General features: G+C 41.0%; 1 protein-coding gene across 5 annotated transcripts in view; it reads left to right on the plus strand.

Moving 5' to 3' along the window:
• Nucleotides 1-1,600: 1,600 nt before the first annotated feature.
• slc27a6 (solute carrier family 27 member 6) overlaps nt 1,601-24,725 on the plus strand; it is a 70,886-nt gene continuing 47,761 nt past the window's right edge. For 2 of the 5 annotated variants that reach the window (XM_088281457.1, XM_088281459.1), the window contains exons 1-3: nt 1,601-2,253; nt 5,704-5,913; nt 11,086-11,244. In XM_088281457.1, coding sequence (XP_088137583.1) covers nt 1,770-2,253; nt 5,704-5,913; nt 11,086-11,244 — 853 coding nt within the window. In that variant the 5' untranslated portion in view covers nt 1,601-1,769. The remainder of the gene's footprint in view (nt 2,254-5,703; nt 5,914-11,085; nt 11,245-24,725) is intronic. The other 3 variants (XM_088281460.1, XM_088281461.1, XM_088281458.1) reach the window with 2 other exon arrangements.

Consider the following 24,725-nt stretch of genomic DNA (forward strand, 5'->3'; position numbering starts at 1 on the left):
AACTGTTGTAAATCTGGCAGTGCCATGATTTACATTTTAAATGATCACAAAAAGCTTACAAAGACTAAGGATATTTTCCTGACCAATTCTTGTTCATTTTAGTATTGTGAGCAGACGATGTCGTTTTAGTTATGTTATTCCGTTAAGGAAAATGTAATTTTAATTTTAGTTTTCGTTATTTCATTTGATTTCGTTCACAATAATAACCTTGATCTGGTGTAAAAGTAGCTAATATAAGAAATCAGGAGGGGGGCAAACAATTTTTCACACCACTGTAGTTTGTAATACTCAACACTAAGGCTTAGCTAAAAAAAATCAATAATTTTTGGGAAATTGTGGACTGCGTGTCCTCTTGCCCAAAGAGGAAAGAACTATCCTGACTGTTATGGAAGTAAAGTTCAAAAGCCAGCATCTGTGAAGGACATATGTCCTTTGGAAAGTAGATAGATAGTAGGATTGTTCGTGTTTTATGTTCTTTTTTTTTTTTATCAAAATGGCATACGTGCTCAGTGTGTTTGACTACCTTTTTGATATTTTGGATTTTTTTTTTCCATATTTTGTTTTGGTGATGTGTTTGCAGACTCCCTGCTGATGTATGATTGCCAACCTTTGTTGTACTTGCGCTGCGACATTGCCGATTTTGGTGCGTTTGAATGCGGTTATTAATTTTTCAATTTCTGAAATTACTTAAACCTTGATCTTTAAAGTACTGTAAACATATGCAATCTTAATTATTGGCTTATTCATGTCATCTGTTTTAAACAGAGGCGGCACGGTGGACGTCTGGTTAGCACAAAGGCCTCACAGTGCAGAGGTCATGGGTTTGATTTCGGCTCCGGCTTCTGTGTGGAGTTTGTATGTTCTCCAAGTGACTGCGTGGGTTTCCTCCGAGCACTCCCGTTTCCTCCCACATTCCAAAAACATGCGTGGCAGGTTGATTGGACACTCTAAATTGTCCCTTTCTTTTCTTTCTTTCTTTTTTTTAAATTTTTTTTTTTACATTTTTTTAAATAAATGGGGGGAAAAGAACGTTTTCTTTTATTTTTTTTCCCTCAACATTTGATAATATTTTGGATTATCCCAGTTTTCTCCGAGACCCCCCGACCAGCCCTACGGACCCCCAAATCCCCCACCCTTCTCCTGCCACTTCCGCATGCACACACACACACTCGCGTTCACGCGCCTACACGCGCGGGCGCGCGCGCACACACACACGCTACTCGTGTTTTACGTGAATTGCATTTAATGTTAATTATCGTTTTTTGAGGATTTTTTGGAGGGGTTTGTTTAGAAAAATCTAAAAAAATGATTCATTTATTTATTATTATTATTATTTATTTATATATATATATATTTATTTATTTATTTTAATTCTTCCAGGGGCCAGTCTATTTTCGCAGGCAGACTTTTGCCCATTCCTTCTTCTAAATGCATACTCATGTGTTGCGTTTGACTCGTATTGATACTACATTACCCAGAAGGCTTGGGGCAGTGATGGGGACAGGAAACGTCAGCGTCGGTGTTTATAAAGTATTTATAAATAATAGTAATCTGTAGTTTATTCTTTCAAACAAGAGACCGGTACCGGGTTTCTTTTATTTGGAAGACAATGTTTCTCGTATGCTGAGGTCTTTCTGTTGATATGAAACGTGAATGCGAGTATTTGTTTTACGTCATTCTTGGTCGATGTTTATCACGTTGAGCATGTAGGTGGTGCGAGGTAGTGTGGACTTTTCAGCTCATCTTCCTTCTTATCCATCCCAGAAATTATGCTCTCTTTTGCCTGGATCTCACTTCTAATCGTCGGTATTTTTTCCGTTCATTTTTTACAGAGACTTTGTTTTCCCTACTTTTGGAAAGATTTCTTCTTTCTTTTGAGTTTGACCCGTTATGGTGTGAAACTGGAGCTGTTCAAGCTGACTTCTAGAGTGTGTACAGTCCTTGACAGGTTCATCCAACAGGCACACCGTGTGCCGGACAAGCCTTTTATCATCTACGAAGGGAGCGTTCACACCTATAAAGACATTGAGCAGCGCAGCAACAGATTGGCAAATGTTTTCCTCCAGAAACTCAATGTGTCCAAAGGCGACTGCGTTGCCTTGCTCATGAACAACGAGCCCGACTTCGTTTGCGTTTGGTTCGGATTGGCAAAGGTCGGCTGCCCTGTTGCTTTTCTGAATACAAACATTAAATCGAGATCGTTGCTGCATTGCATCACCTGCTGTGGAGCCAAAGCCGTAATAGTGGGCGCAGGTAAATATATCCTCTTACATCGCTACGGACTTGTCACTTCTCAGGAACCGTCATGCAGGAATCAAGCAAAAGAGGTATGAGAAAAGTGGTGGCGCAGGACGTGTTATAAATGTTGACACAGCTGCATGTATGTTTGGTAGTCGAGTAATTTCAGGCATCTTTAAATGAGGCAATACATAAAGTATATCAAAACAACAGTCATCCCGCCAAATGACAACTAAAATGTTATGAAGCTAGCGCGCCTTCTGTTGGCCAACAAAATAAGTTCGTAAATAGACGAAAGCTATCCATGACAGGATCAGGTGATACGGAGCACCTTTGATTAAAAAAAGAAAAACATATTCAACTTCAATTTCGTATTATTCTTTAAACATAACTTTGCTGATAAGAGGCCTTTAGCTACAAAGGTGCACAATTCCTGTTCAGCTTTCTTAATTTAAAGTATTGCAGAAGGTAAACGTCAACATTACAACAGCAGCTCTATAAAAATGACGTATCCACAATACTTTCAGACTTAGTGCCAGTTAAATTTGTCTGATTACTAAGTTCTCTGGAGTCACATTAAATTTTCCCTTCCTCTAGCAAATGAACAAGCTGGTATCACTGAGCTGGATGAGAAGGGGGTAGGGGCCGCTTACTTATATTAGCTTTGTAGTGCAAAGTAATATTAATTGGGCATTCCTTTACATTTTACTACCCCCCCCCTTTTTTTATGGTGCCCTATGGAGGCCACACAGTCCTGAGCATCTCTCTATATTGCGTAATGGGCTTGCCACCTCTTGACAACAGTAACTTCCTGCAAAGCAAGACCGGCAACAATGACAGAAACTGGGTGTAATATGCAAATAGTGGAGTGCTGATTGTGTTTAAGATACCAGTATCAGAATCAGAATCAGAATGCCCTTTATTGTCATTGTACACAGTGTGCAACAAGATCTGTTCTTTTGTGATGTTTCTTTTCTTTAAGTAGCGCTGTGGTCAGAAACAACAGTAATAACTTGATTTACATGTTTTGTTAAAGCTAAAACTATAAAGAACATTATATAGAAACAGTCTTCTTCTGTCCAAGAGTCACTGGAGGAATTCCAGATCCTTCACTTAATAAGAATTACCATGGTGCAAACATGTGACAGGAAAAGGTCATTGCTCAACTAAACAAGCATGATGTTGGTTAAGACTGCCATCCTCTCAACCCTCTTACAAAGGCAGGAGCATTGGAATAGCTGAAATCATTCAGTAACTTTTTGGATTGGAATGTTGTATCTTTTTTCCAAACACAAAGACTGATAGGGAATATAGAGTATATATCTATTTTCAAATGTATTTAATAGATTTTGAATGTTATTGCGTTTCATCATTTTTTTTTCTCTACTGCCAAGCTTCTAAATGAAATAATTCACTCAATTTATTATGAGTGTGTTTACAGAAAAAAACAATCTCATTGTTGTAAACTTGTATTTAAATATTAAGAAATGGGCTGCTTGCGCTTGTTGCATTTTTCAACCAATTTTCTTCAATTGTGATGCAATTGGGGGTTTAAAATCCTTCTAAGCGTTTAGCACCATCATCTGAGACCAAAGGAAACTCTACAACTTTAATTACAAAACTAAGCCAAAGGACAAATGTCCTGTTATACTTGACTGACTTTGCTGTCTCAGAAGACACTTGCTGATCATAGTTGATGGTTTTGGTCACCCCAATGATCTTAGGGAGTTGCAAGGGAATTAATGATAAATGGAGTGCACTTACTATATTGGGGCAGTAGGCTTGGTTCACCCTGAACTGTTTGCTAGCCAATCGCAGGGCAAACAAACAACAATTCACAATCACACCTAAGGACAATTTCGAGTGTTCAATCAACCTCCAGTGTTTTTGTAATGTGGGAAAAAAACGGGTTACCCGAAGAAAACCCACACAGGAAGGCAGGAGCCGGGATTAAAATCCTGGGCCTCTGCACTCTGTGGCGGATATGCCAACCAGATGACCACCGGCCGCCCTCCGAATGGGATAAAAAAAAAAATCTGCTTGAAAATCCACCATTTTTGCGCAATTTAAATATGTCGACATAAGCATTTCCAAAGGAAAGGTCAGTTGGCATAACAGTGTACACTGTAAATATGTTACAAGCCGCTGGGATGCCATCGGACTGAAAAATAACCTCTGTCCTTTAATGTGTGAGAACCCGGTTGTGTAATCGTTATTTTCAACAGTTCGGTTCTAGTACTTTTCCAGGTCGAAATGGCATCAAAGGTTATTTTACTTTTCAAACATGAGAAAATAGCTCCTCTAGCCAACTGTGCTACGGTGCGCCGTTTTGAGTCAACTCAGTTTTGCATTTCCTATTTTGTCACTGTTCAGACACTGACTGGAAGTTAACATTCCATCAAACGCAGAAGTTCTGCGCATGAATATCTCCACAGAGATATGAACAACTCATTGCCATTTTATAGAAAACAGTTGGTTTCAGCTGTTGCTGCTGAGGGTGGTCCAACCTGTTATTAGGTTTAGGGCACAATTGCTTTGAATAACTTTATGTCCTTAGTAAAATAAATGATCTTACTCTTATATTTGCATTTGTTTGATGGTCTTAGACAATGAAGTGGGAGAAATATGCAGAAAAAAATAATGCAAATACCTTTATACTGCACTGTACACGCTACATGTTCTATGTCTCTATTATGATTTTTAAATGGAGTGCGGGCATGTGAATAACACCTACAGTCGTTCTGTTAGCCGTCAACGCTATTGCTAATGTTGTTACGTTATTAAACTAGCTCATGTAGCTTCAAAGAAGAAACAAAGAAACTCTCTGAGATGCAAAAAATTGTGTTAATGATTGATACAATTTTAAACTGTCATGATAACCATTCAAAAATATTTTCTTGGCTAAATCATTTAATATCTAAAGGCATTCAGCTAATATTTGTTTTATGAATACACCCCCATTTTTCTCTGTTCTGAGTTTACTTGTCTGACTTCTGTGCAGGAACGGGATTAGTTTATAGGGGATGGATAGATGGGTTAAAATAAAAGTGTTCCAAAGGCGAACCTTAAATATTTTGCAGCGGATCCTTGGTTTTTGAGTGCCTCTGTTCATCAAAAAAATCAATTTACAAACAAATCAGTCACAGAATCCATGCGGAATACTCAATATCGCTTTCATTCACACGGTGTGAACATCATTTGCTGCTGTGTCACGTGTTTCAGTTAGCTTCATTTTATGCTGTATATTAGCCCTAAATATGACTCCCAAGAAGGTGACCTTTGTCCCAGATCATTGGCTGGGCTATCCTGTTGACCTTTGTAGAAATGAATTGATTCTTGGATTGATTAAATTTTTTTAGTGAAATAATTGCTTCAGTTCATGGAACGAATACACTCTAGAATCAAGGTTCAAATGTTACTAATACTTTTATAAATTGTGACATGATTTTTTTCCCCTTCTTTCAGATTTAATAGAATGTGTTCGTGGTATCAGAAGCAACCTACTGGAGGACAACATTCAAGTGTGGGCAATGAAGAGGGATTATGGGGACACGACGGTGGAATGCGTGTTGGATCACATCGATACTGCCTCTGATAAACCTTTACCAGCAATTTTACGTGCCACCACCTGTCTCAAATCCCCTACCCTCTACATCTTCACCTCTGGAACTACTGGTGAGTATCTTGTGCTGTGTTCTTGGGTCAAAGCACGTGAGGACCTGTCAGGTCACACACAATCTGTGCATGTATGCACAGTTGATATCAGATTTCATAGAATGAAATACAAAATTTATAATTTTTTCCAGGGTACTATCGTTACTCTGGACTGTACTGGGAATTTGTTAACTAGAGTTGTCCCAATTGGATGACATGATCAAAAATTGGGGCCGGTCCCATAATTTTTTTGGCTGAAATATAAGTCTTACAAGCGTGAATTATTTTTTAAACGTAAACTTGTGCCCTACTGGTTGTAATTGAAAAGGCAAATAATCAATAGATTTCAACAAACGTGTTGTTTACTACTGAATGTGGGAAATACAATCAAAATCAAAATATCAACAGCAAAACAATCAAACATTAGACTCTTGTGATACAAGTGACAACGTACAGGTTTTTCAGATACAAGCCATTATTCAGCCAATTATTTTTTTGTTTTATTTCTTTTGTGGCAAAGAACTCAAATCACTATGCAATAAGCAGCAGTTAGGCATATAGTGAAATTTTTTTTTATTGCCACCCTCAGTTGACGTTGACCATCAAATGTAAAATAAAAAGGGAATTACATGTGCATTTAAAACAACCACAAGGCGATAACAAACAATGCAAAATGCCATAGATTGGCAATGGCGTCAGTGCGGAATATAACTCTATACAACAGATATTTTAAACTGTGGGGACTATTTCGAACAAAAAAAAAAAATCCTCAGAGCGACTTAGAAGGCTCGTTGTTTCGTGACATGTTGAATTTGTCAAAATCAACTGAAAGTAAAATTTAAGGTTTTTAATTCCAATCTAATTTAATCAAAAATACTGTGGTTCAAAATAACTCAAATAAACAAAACAAAACGGTGACATGAACGTAAAATGACAATGAACAGAAAATGTACCTTGAGCCAGCCAGTCCCACTTAATTTGTACACCAAACTTGGTTCGTACCCTCAGCTAAATTAATGAAATGCCCCAAAACCACACCCACACATTTCAATTAGTAAACCAAATTGACAAACATCAAACAATAAGCACGTGAATATAACTAAGCTCATAAATGATAAACTATATTACAACATACAATCAAAATCAACACGATGATGGCTCATACACAAACGGTAGAGGAATGTTTACACCGATAATATAACAATACTCACATATAATATTCTTTATCCGCAAACAACAACTAATATTACTGCTGAGGAGTTTTAATGTCTCCTACATATTTAAGTATATCCGTATATATGTCTGTATTATCGTGCCCCTAATTGGTCTTTTGAAGTGAAGCAAAAAATGTGGCAAAAATGGTTGCATTTTGAATATTCTACTTACTTATATTGTTACTGTAGTTTTTATTTTTGTAAAATAAAATACATACAGTACATTCCCCAAATTTTTGTTAGGTCTTTTGCGAGACTGGAACTGATTAGTGACACTGTCGTTCATTTGAGTAATTGTTGCACCTCGTGTGTGAATGTATATATTAGGGCTGTCAAAAAAATTAAAGCATTAACTCAGGGGATTAATCCCCCAAAAATGTAACTCAGTTAAAAATTTTAACTCAGTTAACTCAGTTTGATTTACTTAAAAAATAATTTGCATACTTTGCAAATATTGTGCCATATTAGCTGTCTTTAGCGCGTCCCCGTCTACTGCCCGAAGATAGCTGAGATAGGCTCCAGCACCCCCCGCGACCCTAGTGAGGAGCAGCGGTATTGAAAATGGATATATATATATATATATATATATATATATATATATATATATATATATAGTGGCCAACTGGTGAGAGACAGCATCGGGCGTGGGTTCGATCCCGGCTCCGGCCATCCTGTGTGGAGTTTGCATGTTCTCCCCGTGCTTGCGTGGGTTTCCTCCGGGTACTCCGGTTTCCTCCCACATTCCATAAACATTCATGGCAGGTTGATTGAACACTCTAAATTGCCCCTAGGTATGAGTGTGAGCGCGGATGGTTGTTCGTCTCTGTGTGATTGGCTGGACACCAGTTCAGGGTGTCCCCCGCCTACTGCCTGAAGATAGCTGGGATAGGCTCCAGCACCCCCGCGACCCTAGTGAGGAGAAGCGGTACAGAAGATGGATGGATATATATATATATATATATATATATATATATATATATATATATATATATATATATATATATATATATATATGCAACTATACGCAAAGTTGTTATCTGGAAGATGTCTTTTCAGATGGCTCAACATTGTGCGTGGCATAGCTCAGAGTTCGAGTGGTCGTATCCCAACCCAAAATTGGGAGTTCCCCGTCCATTGTGACTGTGTCAAAGTGCCCTTGAGCAAGATACTGAGTCCTGATACTGCATCACCAGTCTGTGAAGTGTGAAGTACTCTGCTGTGAAGTGCTTTTTGTAGAAAAGCGCTATAAGTGAAAACCCATTTACCATTTACAACAAGCCCCATGATGCTGATTTAAAAATAAAAAAAAAAACAAAACAGACATGTATTGTTTGATACAGTGCTTACTGAATCGCGACTCGCATACTAAACCCATGGTTTGTATCTCGGTTTTGTGCTCAGGTTAAAAGTGAAAAGTTCACATCAATTATATGAAGTACTACAAATATTCTTATAATAATTATTATCATCATCATCATCATCATCATTATTATTATGTATTATTATTTTCTTTCATTAAAGGAGAGGTACAAAAGGTTATTTTTTATCATCATCACGATTAGGTCATCCTTATTACCTTTATTATCACAATTACCATGTAATTATCATTTATTTTAATTATTATTATTTTAATTATTATTTATTTATAAACTGATATTCAAGTATATCTTAAATATCTTACATATTTTCTTAAATATTTATTTATAATGACCTTTTTTTAGACTAATATTGAAGCCGATGCTTATCCATAAACTTCTTTTTTTATTGCATTCTTTACATTTACACACATTAAGACTATACTTGTTCATTCGGTAATATAGTTTCATAACTGTGTTAAAGTTGTTCTCCGAATGCATGTCTTTCTTCTCTTTTGCTTAACAGACTTTGTATGTTGACTAGAAATCGGTTCTTCCCTGGTTTGAACAGGATTAGTGCTGTTGTCAGACCCATTCAGTCCATGACAGCTCCAGCTGTTGTGAAATGCGCAATATAAATAAAGTTGCATTGTATTGTATTGTATGATCGTTTGTGCCTCATGGATGGTGTGGTCAATAAATCCAATGTTGTTCACTCTTCGTATTGCTCTAAATCTCAATATGTTAATTAGGGTCAAATAAATGAATAGTAAGGAGAGCCATAGTTCTGGTTAATGATTAAGAAACCAGTCACATTTTAATCGAATTCTTTAACATATCCAAGACTCGATTCGCCATCAAAGACCCATCATACTACAATTTATCGTCATCATTCTCTTCCGCTTATCTGAGGTAGGATTGTGGGGGCAGCAGCTTAAGCAGGGAAGCACAGACTTCCCTCTCCCGCAACAACTTCGTCCAGCTCACCTGAACACCTCACCTGGGAGGCATCCAGGTGGCATCCTAGCGAGATGCCCGAGCCATTTCATCAGGCTCCTCTCAATGTGGAGGAGCAGTGGCTCAACTCTGACCCCGTTCCAGACAGAGCTTCTCATCTTATTTCTAAGGGAGAGTCTGGACAACTGATGGAAGAAACTTATTCCGGCCGAGGTTAAGCGGAATCTTATTCTTTCAGTCACAACCCATGATTCGTCACCATAGGTGGGCACGAGTGCTGAGGGGAAACGCCCCACTCATCTGACAAAATAAACAAAACCCAGGACATGGCAAAAATTTGAAAAATAATAACAAAAAACCTGACATGACCGACACGGGTCATGACAGGATGCAATAGTGAGGTGTCTAGTAATTCACAACTTGGAATCATGAGCAAGAGGAATCTTCCGACGCTGAGTTGTCAGCGTGGAGTGCTTAAATAGTGCAGTAATCAAGGACTTGACAAGTGACAGGTGCGTGGCTGGTGGGTGCGGCTCTCCAGCCACGACGACATGAACAGGAGCGATGCACTGGAAGGAAACGCCCCCACTCCAGCTGGGCAAGAACAAAACAAAAAACATGACAGAACAAAACGGACCATAACAGTCTCAGCTTTAGAGGTGCTGTTTTTCAACCCAACCTCCTAATAGTCGGGTACGAACTATTCCAGTGGTAGTTGGAGATCACACCTTGAAGTGGCCAACAGTATCACATCACCTGCAAAAAGCTAGCACTAGAGTTCAAGCTGTGTGTGGAGGCGAGTCAAACTGTGTTTATTCTGAAACTCACATTCCCTTTAATAGGGTCGGAGAATCAGATGACACTCAAGGGTGGTACAGTTCGTCTACTCAAAGCTGGTTCAGTCCGGTTTAACATGGGTGCCCCGTCGTGGGTCGCAGCAGACTTTGACGTCAACTTCTTTTATCAGGATTCAGCATGATGCTGTTTGCGTCATCCTCACTTCTGAAGAAGCACCGCCGCCCTGCCAATTGCAGACACCTCCCTGCAGCAGCGGTGTCCTCCTGTATCTCCACTCAAACTGCAAACACTCAAGCATAGTCCACTCCACTAATTTGCAAAATGTCATGCGCACCACGCATTGAAATAAAGCTGCGTCATGGCAAATGTATAATAACTTCTTAATATTATTCTAACAGGTAGTAAATTTGCAGAGGCCACAATGGTTGTGTTTATGTCACACAAGAAATTATACACTGGTGCATACTTTAACATAAACAGGTCAGCATTGCTGCTACTGAATTTGCTGTTGTTTATTTATATATATATATATATATATATATATATATATATATATATATATATATATATGTGTGTGTCATGTCATGTCATTATCCACACCGCTTATCCTGAACAGGGTCGCGGGAGGGTGCTGGAGCCTATCCCAGCTGACTACGGGCGAAAGGCGCACTACACCCTGAACTGGTCGCCAGCCAGTCACAGGGCAGATACATATATATATATATATATATATTATATATATATATATATATATTATATATATATATATATATATATATATATATATATATATATATATATATATATATATATTAAAAAAGCCAGTCAATATATATTAAAAAAGCCAGTCTGTTTTTTTTTTCACACAGGGCTTCCAAAGGCAGCAGTGATCACTCACCTCCAAAGCTTGAAGGCAGCTGGAGGATTCTGGGCATTTGGGGTGACTGAAAATGATGTGATATACATCGCTCTGCCGCTTTACCACAGCGCAGCTTCACTCATTAGTATCGGGGGAACCATTGAACTTGGTGAGTAGACCTCTTTTTAGAAGCTTAGGTGGGTGAATGGTTTGGTTTCATATGTCATGGATTTGATTGCAGGCAAATGCAATGTGCTTTAATGCTGAGTTTAGAAACTGAAGGCCATTTTTTACTACATGCTATCTACACAGGTTGTCACAATATTTTTTTCTACTGATGCATTTCCTTTTTGGAATTTAGTTAGTTCAAGGCAGAGATGGAGCACTTGAGTCATGTGACTTGACTTGAGTCTGATTTGAGTTGCTATTTTAGGACTTGTTTGCCAAAAACCTGAGAAATGACTTGACTTGACACTTGGTATGTAAGCGACTAGACTGGATTCATGATTGAATTACATGACTTGACAACCTAGCTTGTTTCATAAATATAAATCTGAATGTGACCTCAGTTTAACTTTTTAGGAAATGAAGAAAAAAAGAAAGAAAGAATGAATGAAAGAAAGAAAAAGTGTTTTTTTCATTCAATCTGACAGCCCAGAAGTAGCGACGTAAACCTCATCAGAATTCGAGCAACTCTCAGGATCATTATCTTAAATTAATGGATTATTTAGTCCATCACGTTGGCGAAAATAGGATTGCAAAACGCATGGCTTGCACCTCATAGAATGAAGACACCAACGACGTTGTCTAACTTCATTTGTCATCACAAAACCCACAGACAGATAACTCAACGTCACAGTTTAACTAGCGATACCAACACTGGATTGGGACCAGTAAAAAATATGATTCTGAACATTTAAATGCAGTTAAGTGACGTAACTAAGGGTGGGATGGTTAGTGAATACTTCTCGTTCGTTTTGACTGTTGTGTTTCGGTTTGCAAAAGTCATACAAAACATGATGACGGCCTTGCTCAGAAGTAGAGCGGGTCGTCCAGTATCACCAGGGTGCATTGTTCGAATGCCGCTCTCTGTATCATGTGTCATTGAGTCCATGGGCAAGACACTTCACCTACCTTCCCTCCAGTTCCACTCACCCTGGTGTACGGCTGGTGCACCAAAATTGCTTTAGACCACCTGCGCTACAAAATAGACCACCTCATAGTCAGTCTAAAATTTTGTCTAGTTTTTATCACCAAATTGCAACATGCGCTCGGTGGTGCGGATGTAATGCCCACCAAGGCATAGCGTGTCCACCAAATTCACAAACACGCTGATGAAGGCGTTTACGTTTTTACGCTTGTCCCGGAATTAGCGGTTGCGTCGGTGACGAGGCTGCTTCGTGCGCTGGCAGACAGGTGCAGAACTGCCCGTAACAAGCTAGACTAGACTAAACGTAGTTACGTACGCTTTTTTGTCAAGTGCACAGGTGTCACTCTACCAAAATAGGCCCTATTATGTTCTGATTGGTTCAATTTCCTGTCTACACTGTGTTCCAAATTATGATGCAAAGTACTCAAATTTTCATAAATAATTGACGCAAATGCCAGTCACTATAACATCACTTCATGTATTCCTAAGCCCACTGCAACCATTTCTGCTTTAGTTGTGGCTGAATATTAGCTTTAAGTACACTTTCAAACTTCTTGTAGATCTTTCACCTTGAGCTTTGTGGGACCAACGGCCTCAAAAACCTCTTTGCTGTCTTGCAATGGTTATTTAGTCATTTCACTCAATCCGATAAAGTTGTGTGGCAGAAACCTTTGTTCTTATTTTGCCTTTATCTGCACAAACTCGCCTGCGCTCTGAATTAACAACAGAATTCTTTACAGTTCGATGATCAGGCATATGTTTTTTGGAAATATACAATGTTTTCATACCCTTAGCAAGGTCGTGTACCATTTTACACTTTTCTACTGCAGAGAGATCACTTTTCTTCCCCATATTGCTTGCTATGAAGCAGTTTCCCTTTAATTGGACTCATCCGAGAGACTATTTTTCATAGCTTTCTGAGCTTTATGTCAATGATCTACAGAGCCTTGAGACACAATACCACCCATGAGTTTAATAGAAAAAAGAAACAAAACAGGTTATTGACTATGAAATCCAATTTACATAATCACTTGGAACACAGTGTTGTGCTTTTTTTCACAATAGTATGCCAATGTATGGACAGAGCTTAATTATTAGCAGAGTATTGTGGTATCATTGTTTGGGATGAGGTTTTAAAATGCAAAAACTGAGCTTTATTTTAATATACAGTAATATTGAGAACAAATTATACGAATGGATCAAGAGCAAATTAACTTTGTGAAGAGAAACTGGATTATTTTTAAATATACTTTGTACAGCCGATATACATTCCCTAGATTATGTATTATTGGAAAATATCCATTTATACATATATCCATCCATACATTACCTGTACCACTTCTCCTCACAAGGGTCGCGGGGGGTGCTGGAGTCCATCCCAGCTGTCATCGGGCAGTAGGAGGGGTACACCCTGAACTGGTTGCCAGCCAATCGCAGGGAACTCAGAGACTAACAACCATCCGCACTCACACTCATAACCTAGGGAATATTTAAAGTGTCCAATCAACCTACCATAGATTTTGTTGGACTGTGGAAGGAAACCGAACTACCCGGAGAAAACTCACGCAGGCACGGACTCCATACAGGAAGGCTGGAGCCAGAATCGAACCCACGACCTTCCCACTGTGAGGCCATTGTACGAACCAGTCGTCCACCGTACTGCCCCCAATTATATATTAAATGACAAAAAGTTTATATTCTTGATGAACACAGTAGTGTCAGTGATCATTACTTAAATAAAAAGGCTGAGGGGTGGTATATTCCTTTTTCCAATCCAGACAAGACTCACGAACACAATTCAAACGTAATGGCCAGGCTGGGTCTGGTCTGCGCATGCTGTGTTTTAACGTAAATGCGTAACACGTCATTGTATATGCATTTTAAAATGGCAGCGTCTTACCAGAGCTCGTCTGCACCATAAGAACAATTTCCTGTCCTGGTAACTGATTTTTATGAAGATGCTGCATTAATAAAAGTGTTAAAACAATCGCGAATACTGTGCTAAATAGATGAACCAACTTCATCTTGAAAAATCACGTGATGTTTAAGTCACACACAAAATGCTTGATTTCATTGAGAATGCAGAGGAATCTGCAGCTGGGATTATAGCTCGCATATAGCTGTCTCTGGAAAAATGTGGTTTATTATCCGATCAAATCTCGGTGTTCAGTGTAGAAAATACAAATGCGCATTATGGAATTCACCAACTCGAAGAAAAAACAGAATGATTTCCTAGGAAACGCCACATTGTGCATGCCCCCTGACCATCCATAAGGTCTATGCCTTCTTTTCCACATCTGCTAAAATGAAAGAAAGAGTTTTGGAGGTTTTGTGATGATGATGCAAAAAACATTGACAAAAATGTGCCTATGCTGTGCCTGTGGGGGGCCCATGGTCCTGAGATGAGCGTGGCAAGCATCCCTTATTTTCATTTATTAAAGGTGGCAACCCTACTCAACGATATGATAGGTTGCTACATGCAGTGCCAATGATAATTAATATATTGCGGCACTGATGAGTCTCACATGGAAAACAGAGGTCCTTTGCAGGAGAAGGAAATTTTATTGGGCTGTTTGCAGAAAGATTACACTTAACATCAGTAGCAATTGCTAAGCACTTAACATCAGTAGCAATTGCTAAGTCACTAGGTAACTTTTAGTGGGACAGCAAAGATGACCTTTTACCACCCTAGCATGACGTAAGTTAAGGAATTCACTCATAATGATATGAGCGGGACAAATTCAAGTAAAGTTCAACATTTAGCTTGATTTAGTACAATATTTTACAAAGGGCACCGCAAAGCATGCTGGGAAGCAGCAAAGGTGACGCTGTTCGGTTCCCAGCATACATTGCAGCATATCACGTTACAGTAATCTTTTTTCACTGTCGGTTTATATTTATGTTGCGCTCGTGTGGGTCCTGATATGCGATAACCTGATCGAATTGGGACAACCTAAGCAGACATACTACAAAATAACATAATAACTGTGTGAGTGTGTGTGTGCGTGGGGGTGGGGGGGGGTGTGTGTGTGTGTGTGTGTGTGCGTGGGGGTGTGTGGGGGTGGGTGGGGGTGTGCGTGTGTGTGTGTGTGTGCGCAATTCATCGTGTCCCTTCCATTACAGCTTTGCTACAATCTATAATTTCCACTTTGCAACAACGATCTGTCTTCTTGCTGCCCCCAGCCTTCTCTTACCATGAGCGACAGACTCGTAGAATGAGTCCCAAATCATGGTTGCAACTCTAAATTGTATAAACCGTCACTTGGTAAATCCGTATGGAACTCAGAGTCTGACTCGATTTGACATTTGAAAATGTAGTACTGCAGTGAAACTGAATGCTGCATTATCTAATCACAAAAGTATGTAAAACGCTGCATGTAATTGTAATTCATTTATCCAGTATACACATGGCCCTTTGTTCTGAGGCCTGTTTCAGCATTGAAAGAGACTGGCGTTCAGGAGTGGACAGCTTTGCATGCTTCATCTTTGCTATGGTTGCATCTAAAGTCATGTTCAAAATAAAAGTACAGTAATACCCCGCTACTTCGCGGTTCACCTTTCGCGGCTTCAGTGCTTCGCGGGTCTAAAAAATATTTGGGGGCATTGTAGTTTCGCCGAGCGGCACGAGGGGGCGCTGGAGCGGTTAAACGGCCGGCGTGCGCCGAAGAGGAGAGTGGACGAAGAAGAGAGTGGACGAAGAAGAGCAAGTTCCCCCGGACACGATTGGTGGCGACGTTTAGCGCGGTTCGGACCGTACCAGAGTTCCGGCCGGCGTGCGTGGCAGTTAAGCCGTAGAGGAGCACCTTCCCCGGGCACGGGCGGTTCCAAGCGGCCCCTCAGTTTAACCGAATGGAAGCTCCGGAGGAGGAGGGCGGGCGTGTGTCACAGTTAAGCCGAATAGGAGCACCTCTTCCGCCCGGGCAGGAGCGGAGCGTGAGGCTGTCAGTTATGAATGAATAAATAAATAAATGAAGAATGCCACCTTTCATTTCTCTGTCATGATCCCTGCCTGTCATGCCGCGTGTGTTTTTGTTTTTTCAGCTGTGTGGGCGTTCCTCCAGCGATCGTCTCGCGCCATGCCGTCAGCTGCTGCGAGACGCGCTGATTACACTGACTATATTAGAAGAGAATTAGAATTAGAAATCCCTTTATTGTCATTGTACTCAAGAGTGTAACGAGATTAGAGATCTCCCCTCTCCAGTGCAATACAACAATAATACAGACAAATATATAATTTAGATAAATAAATAAGAGAGTGCAATGGAATTTAGTACTGAATAGGGTATATAAAAACACATCACGATGCTGTTCTGCAAGGTAAGGGTGCTCTCGTGTGTGTGTGTGAGAGTTCAGAATGGTGATGGCTCTCGGAAAGAAACTGTTCCTCAGTCTATTGGTCCTCGATTTGATGCATCTGTAGCGCCTGCCAGAGGGCATCAGGTCGAACAGGTGTGAGTTTGGGTGGGTATTGTCTTTGACGATGTTGAGAGCCCTTCTGAGGCACCGGGCGGTGAGGGGAGAGGGCAGCCAATAATCCTTTGCGCTGTTTTGACTGTCCTCTGGAGCCTCACTCTGTCCGCCTCAGTGCAGCCGCTGTACCAGGTGGAGACACAGTACGTCATCAGGCTCTCGATGGACGAGTGGTAGAAGGCTAGCAGCAGCTTCCTATCCAGGTTGAATTTCCTGAGGACTCTCAGGAAGTGCAGACGCTGGCGGACCTTCTTTACCACTGCTGTGGTGTTGTGAGTCCAAGAAAGGTCGTCGGAGATCTGTACTCCCAGGAACTGGAACGTGTGGACCCTCTCCACACACACGCCTTCGATGCAGAGGGGGGGCGGCACCGTCTTGTTCCTCCTGAAGTCGACGACAATCTCCTTTGTTTTTGCAGTGTTAAGGTGCAGTCTGTTGTCCTTGCACCAAGCTGTCAGTCTCTTTACCTCCTCTCTGTAGGCTGTCTCGTCACCTTCCGAGATCAGACCGACCACTGTCGTGTCGTCAGCAAACTTGACGATGGTGTTGTTGCCGTGGGCCAGGCTGCAGTCGTAGGTGTAGAGGGCGTACAGGAGAGGGCTCAGCACGCATCCTTGAGGGGAACCGGTGCTCAGCATGCGGGTGGAGGACGTGTAGGGGCCGAGCAACACAGTCTGGGGTCTGTTGGTCAGAAAGTCCTTAATCCAGATGCGTGTGAGGGCAGGGAGGCCGAGAATGTCCAGTTTGGCGACGAGGATGTCTGGGATGATCGTGTTGAATGCCGAGCTGTAGTCCACAAAGAGCATCCTTGCATAGCTCTGCTGTTGTTCCAGGTGGCCCAGCACAACATGCAGAGCAGTGTCGATGGCGTCCTCAGTGGATCTGTTAGCCCGGTATGCAAACTGGTAGGGGTCCAGAGTGGGAGGAAGGCAGTCCCTGATGTGCTGGAGAACCAGCCTCTCGAAGCACTTCATGATGACTGGTGTGAGAGCAACAGGACGGTAGTCATTCAGGTGGACGGCTGGTGACTTTTTGGGGACAGGAATAATGGTGGAAGTTTTCAAGCAGGAGGGGATGACTGCTTGAGCCAGGGAGCGGTTGAAGATCCTGCAGAAAACATGTGCCAGTTGGTGGGCACATGCTCTGAGGACCTTGCCTGGTATTCCGTCGGGTCCAGTAGCTTTTCTGGGGTTAACCGCCAGGAGCGCGCGCCTCACATCGTGTTCCTCTACGATGAGTGGGGGGGGGTTGGAGCATGACGTGCGGGGGTGTGACGGTTGGGGCGAGTCAAAGCGAGCAAAGAAGCAGTTAAGCTCCTCTGCCAGCGATGCACTCGGGTCTACAGAGGTCGTGCTGCCGCCACGGAAGTTGGTGATGCTCCGTAGACCCTGCCACACCTCCCGTGGTCTGTTACTGGCAAGGTGGGCCTCCAGCCTCCCCTTGTAGATTGCCTTGGCTAGCTTGATGCCTTTGCTCAGGTCAGCACGGGCCACCCTGTACTGGGCTTTGTCGCCTGACCTGAAGGCAGCGTCCCGGGCCTTGAGGAGAGCGCGAACCCTGCTGGACATCCAGGGCTTTGTGATTATGATTGTGATTATAATAAATATCTTTGTATCACCACCTTTTTTCCCGTGTCTGCGTTTGGAGAGTCCTGATCATAACATTCACAAGGCACACCGGACGGCGTACCAGCAGGTAAAAGTCGAAGTAATTAAATAAATACAAAAAGAAGTAATTGAATAAATACGAAAATAATGGCTGGGGAATAAAAAAATAAGTTTTAATAATAATTTTTTTTTTTTTTTGTTATAACATGAATTTCACTCTCTCTCTCTACCCATATATATATATATATATATATATATTTTTTTTTAAGCATTTTTGAAGGTGCGCCACTACTTCGCACCTATATATATATATATATATATATAGGTGTGAAGTATATATAAGTATTTTATTTTATTTATATATATTTTTTTTTGAAGGTGCGCCGCTACTTCGCGGATTTTCAGTTTTCGCGGGTGGTCTCGGTCCCCATTAACCGCGATAACCGGGGTATTACTGTACTGCAAATGGAATTTACCCAAACTCAAAAGAGAATATGCAGGCTGTCGATTTGATTTAGGTTTGGTTTTGATGTCTTTACTGCAAAAATGTTAAACAATGCAAATAGTTTATACTCACCAATTAATTTTCTACACCATTTGTCATCGTGAGTGTCGCCGGTTAGCCCGAGGCTAGCTCAACTAACTTTGGGAGCGGGATAGAATACACCCTCAACGGGTTGCCGGCAGGGGACATACTGTAAACGAAAAGACATTCACACTGTAATTCACAAATGTGAACCTAATATATATGTTTTGACATGTGCACTCAGACATGTCAACCACTCGACTGCAAACATAAATAAATTATATATATATATATATATATATATATATATATATATATTTATATATATATATAGATATATTTATATATATATATATATATTAGGGCTATCAAAATTAAAGCATTAACTCAGGTGATTAATCCAAATTTTTTTAACTCAGTTAAATATTTTAACTTAGTTAAGTCAGTTTGATTCACTTCAAAAATAATTTGCATACTTTGCCAATATTGTGCCATAGCTGTACATCTTTAGCACATCTCAGAACAAAACACCGCGTTCAAGTTACCAATAGGCCTTGCAAACCAAGACTGCTGGAGTGTGGCGCTTGTGGGCAGTTTTGAAAAATGTTTTGAAGAAAAATGCCTGTAAAGATGTCTTCATTTAGATCGGATTTAAGAATCAAAGAAAGCTATTAGAACAGTCTTTGAATTAAATGTACTTCATATTTGGTGATTTTGGATCAATTCCACCATATTATTCAAGTAAATATCTGTTACAAGCTTCGAAAAAAAATAGTAGTTGAAAAATGTGATTCATCGTAATTAATCATGGAATTTTTTGTGATTAATTAGTTATATATATATATACAGTGAAACCCCGGTTATCGCGGTGAATGGGGACCGAGACCACCCGCGAAAACTGAAAATCCGCGAGGTAGCGGCGCCCCTTCAAAAATGCTTAAAAAAACCTATACAGGTATACAGTACACCATATAGAATACGGGTAGAGAGACAGAGAGAGTGAAATTCATGTTATAACAAAAAATACCAAATTATTATTAAAACTTATTATTTTTTTATTCCCCAGCCATTATTTTTGTATTTATTGAATTACTTCTTTTTGTATTTATTTAATTACTTCGACTTTTACCTGCTGGTACGCCGTCCGCTGTGCCCTGTGAAATGAAAGGTGGCATTCTTCATTTATTTATTTATTCATTTATACATTCATAACTGACAGCCTCGCGCTCCGCTCGTGTCCGGGCGGAAGAGGTGCTCCTCTTCGGCTTAATTGTCACGCACGCCGGACCTGCTCCCCCGAAGCGTGTCTCCGTTCGGTTGAACTCGGTTTCATTTCGCCCCGCTCGTGCCCCGGGCGGAAGGTGCTCCTATTCGGCTAAACTGTGACGCACGCCCGCCCTCCTCTCCCAGAGCTTCCATTCGGTTAAACTTAGGGGCCGCTTGACACCGCCCGTGCCCGGGGAAGGTGCTCCTCTTCGGCTTGACTGTGACGCGAGCATGCCCTCCTCCTCCGGAGCTTCCATTCGGTTAAACTTAAAGGCCGCTTGACACCGCCCGTGCCCGGGGAAGGTGCTCCTATTCGGCTAAACTGTGACGCACGCCCGCCCTCCTCTCCCAGAGCTTCCATTCGGTTAAACTTAGGGGCCGCTTGACACCGCCCGTGCCCGGGGAAGGTGCTCCTCTTCGGCTTGACTGTGACGCGAGCATGCCCTCCTCCTCCGGAGCTTCCATTCGGTTAAACTTAAAGGCCGCTTGACACCGCCCGTGCCCGGAGAAGGTGCTCCTATTCGGCTAAACTGTGACGCACGCCCGCCCTCCTCCTCCGGAGCTTCCATTCGGTTACACTTAGGGGCCGCTTGGCACTGCTCGAGCCCGGGGAAGGTGCTCCTATTCGGCTTAACTGTGACACACGCCCGCAATCCTCCCCCGGAGCTTCCATTCGGTTAAACTTAGGGGCCGCTTGGCACCGCCCGTGCCCGGGGAAGGTGCTCCTCTTCGGCTTACTGTGACGCGAGCATGCCCTCCTCCTCCGGAGCTTCCATTCGGTTAAACTTAGGGGCCGCTTGGCACCGCCCGTGCCCGGGGAAGGTGCTCCTCTACGGCTTAACTGCCACGCACGCCGGCCGGAGCTCTGGTACGGTCCGAACCGCGCAAAACGTCGCCACCGATCGTGTCCGGGGGAACGTGCTCTTCTTCGTCCACTCTTCTCTTCGCCCACGCTCTTCTTCGGCGCACGCCGGCCGTCTAACCGCTCCAGCGCCCCGTCGTGCCGCTCGGAGAAACTACAATGCCCCCGCGGAGCGGAGCGAATGGAGAGCCCCGATCGTGCCCGGGCAAAAAAGTTTTTAATTTTTGAATATTTTTTAGACTCGCGAAGCACTGAACCCGCGAAAGGTGAACCGCGAAGTAGCGGGGTTTCACTGTATATATATATATATATATATATATATATATATATATATATATATATATATATATATATATATATATATATGTATACACACACACAAAATACACACACACACACACACACACATCATAGTTAATCATAATCATAATTAATCGCATTTTTCATAGTTAACCCGCAGTTAATCGCACATTTTATTCATTGTAAAATAAATCCCTTCATTCACTGTAAAAAAAAAATCCCTCCCATTTTTTGTCCCAATATTTTAATGAATTGTAATGCCTTTAATATATGAGAATTGTTTGTTTTTTGTTTTTATGCAAATACCTTTTTTAATTGAAAAAAAAACATTGGATTCGACTCACACAAACAGAGTCACACAAAACAGCATCTCAACAGCCTTTCTAAGCGATCAAATTGGAGTAATATAAGAAATATAAAATGCCACCAAAATGCAAATGAAACGGGTCAAAATAATGGGCTGTCACACCGAGGTCGTTGTGGTTACTGAGAAAAGTCCAATAATCATCGGTGAGCGCGACTGCTTCTGCCTTCTCCGCTTCATGCAAGTCTCGAATGCGGGTTGCAATGGTTATCTCGAGGACAATTCATGCTAATAGGCCTACACGCAGTGGCCACCCACTTAGCTCTGGCTTTGACGAGTCTCTTTTTAGTTGATACATCCATCGGTTTCTGTTGCAAATTATCCATGGATGCCTGGGTTTGCAGGGTTCGAAGTTAACTTTAAAAACTGCTTGCCCATAGGGCAAGTGCCACTAAAATTTGCCTTGCCCGAGTGGCCAAATTACTTGCCCAACTTGGGCAAGTGACAATTTTTTTTCTCTTGCCCGAAGATTAATTTACCTTGCCCTGAGTGACTTTTTGTATGACAGTGTCTAATTACAAATTGCATGAATTTCTTGTTCGGACAGTTCCTGCCTAGAAAGAATTAAAAATACGTTACAATCATAAGGGTTGCTTATATAAAAATGTATCATGTATTAACACATTAATTAGGTGTCTGCTGACCCAAGATTATGTTATTCCTTCATGAGTTCTATGTTGCAGACGTTGCAGGCATTAAGAAACAGTCAATGAAGCATATGTCCGTAAGGAGCTGGCAGCTGGCAGGTAGAACTGATTCTTGTGAAAGCTAGACTAAGAATAAAATGTTTATGGTTGTAAAATGTGTGCCACAAATGTAAATAAACATATAATCTGATAAACATAAATTAATCTTGTTTTCATCATCAACCATGAAACCCTGCTCACAACAGCATGTATCATCTTGTGCAGTTAATGAAAATGTTGATTGTAGTTTTAATAATTAACAAATCTGCATATTAAATTGGGAAAATTATATTACAGCAATCCAGATTATCAATTTTAAATCCAGGAGAGCCTATTAATTGGGTAATCACATGAGTAAATTATGAGTGTGGGAAATTTGTGTATTCCTTTAAGACCAGTGCCTGTGGTGCTGCCTCCATATGTTTCATAGCATAAACAGAGCACAGTCACTTGACACTATGTCAGGTCACATCATGGAGCTAATGAATTAACAGCCAATAATCAAATATTACTCCCTTCCTTACTCACAACTGAATTGTCTACTTAAAAATATTCGAGCTATTTTAGTCTTGTCAGAGGAATCCGAAATGTTCGGATTTGAACGAACTCGTCGCCACTTGTAAACATGCGCAGAAAGATGCGCAGAAGGTAAGAAAACTTCCGGCTGTCAATTTTTGGCCGAAATATCGTAGGTTTTTGTTGTGTTTTTCAAACTTCAAATAAGGATGCAACTACAGCGAGTTCCAATACTGGGGGATTTATTGACGTTCACTTTAACTCGACATTCACTGAACTAACTGATCCCCGTAGCGGCCGCCCATTGCACCCGATAAGGCCAATGTACCATACCACAACATAAGGGGGTGTCTGGGTTAAACCATCACCATACAGTGACTACAAACAGATCACACCACAGTTTTTGTCGAAATTAAAGATATTTGGCTGCTTTAAAAAATGCTTGCCCGGTCGGGTAAATTGCCCATAATTTTACCTTGCCCGTGGCCAAATTTCACTTGCCCCGGGCAATCGGGAAGCGGTTAACCGCTTGTCAAACTTTGACAAGGGGCTGGAGAATTGGCATCAGCGGTGTGCTTGGCCATCAAATGGTATTTTAAACTGGACGTGCTGCAATGGTAGTTCAATTCACGATGGCAATACACACAAATGACTTTGTTCTTATCAATGACACCATTAGGTAACTTTAAAAAAAAATGCCGTTCAGAATTGAATTTGCGTCATTTTTACCACTCGCCATGATGCTTTTAGTTCTATAAACTGGCGAAAACTCCGCGCAGCAAGCCCATGCAGGCGTGTCCTAAATTTGGCGAGCTTAATGTTTTTTCCGGTCTCGTAAGCGTCAGCGCTACGTCATAGGACTACATTGTTTATTAGGCAAAGATGGGTCTTAATCGCTCGTTAAAAAAATTGAAGGTGTTAAAAGGGGGTTGGATTTTATATATATATAAATATATTAGTGTTGCCAAGCGATTACATTTATTTCACTACTCAATTGCAAAAATTCTAATTACAATTTTTTTCTGAAGCTTGGAACTGATATTCACTTATATTTAGTAAAATCTTGGATTGAATGTGGAAAAAATACAAAATTATATTTCCACTCAGACTTTTCTAAGAGGTTTCTTTGATTTTTGTATTATGTTATTTCCCTTTAAAATAAAAGAAAAACAGTTGAATGATTCACCAAAGACGTACAACTAATATGGTATTTGAATTTGGCTTCGCAAAGTGTGCAACTAATTTTGAATTTCTACACTGAGTCATCGAGCAAAATTTTAAAGTTAAAAGACCGTCTTTGCGAATGACTGCAGAGTAAGTTCAAAACTTAAACTGGCTAAATGGTTTATGAGCAAAATTCTGCTTTAGGTGACCGTGGGTTAGAGCTGGGCATTTATAAGATTGCGATTAGTGATCATGACACATTTCAGGTCAATTATAGTAAGCAGCTGTTCAGCATATTTACTTGATCGAACATGGTGGAAATAAGTGAGTCAGCAACCATTCAGAATCAACTTTTTCCTTCTCCACTTCCGTTTGTAAATTGTGGAAGTAAACCAAAGGTAAACATAGTGACTGAAAGTGGAGCAAGATGCGTCGTTGGGGGGTACCAAATACATGTCAGCCGTGATTTAGAGTTATCGCCTCAGGAGATTAAGCTGTAGCAGAAAGAAGTTACCTGTCTTCAACATTGATTGTGGGTGTGGTTTCCAAACCGACGTGGAGTTATTGTTTTTTTAATACGGCAAATGTTGCTGATCTGTGTTATTAAAGATGCACATATCAAAGGAACAATAAGATTAACATTCCTGAGAGGGGGTAGTTTTTTTATTTTCATATTTCGTATTCAGGACTGTAAACTTGCGCACTGTTGTATTTTTCTGCATTTGCAACAACGTTCTGT

This window comes from Idiotropiscis lumnitzeri, chromosome 18 (genome assembly GCF_059441095.1).
Source record: "Idiotropiscis lumnitzeri isolate Australia: NSW breed Sydney's pygmy pipehorse chromosome 18, RoL_Ilum_1.0, whole genome shotgun sequence".
Classification (NCBI taxonomy): domain Eukaryota; kingdom Metazoa; phylum Chordata; class Actinopteri; order Syngnathiformes; family Syngnathidae; genus Idiotropiscis; species Idiotropiscis lumnitzeri.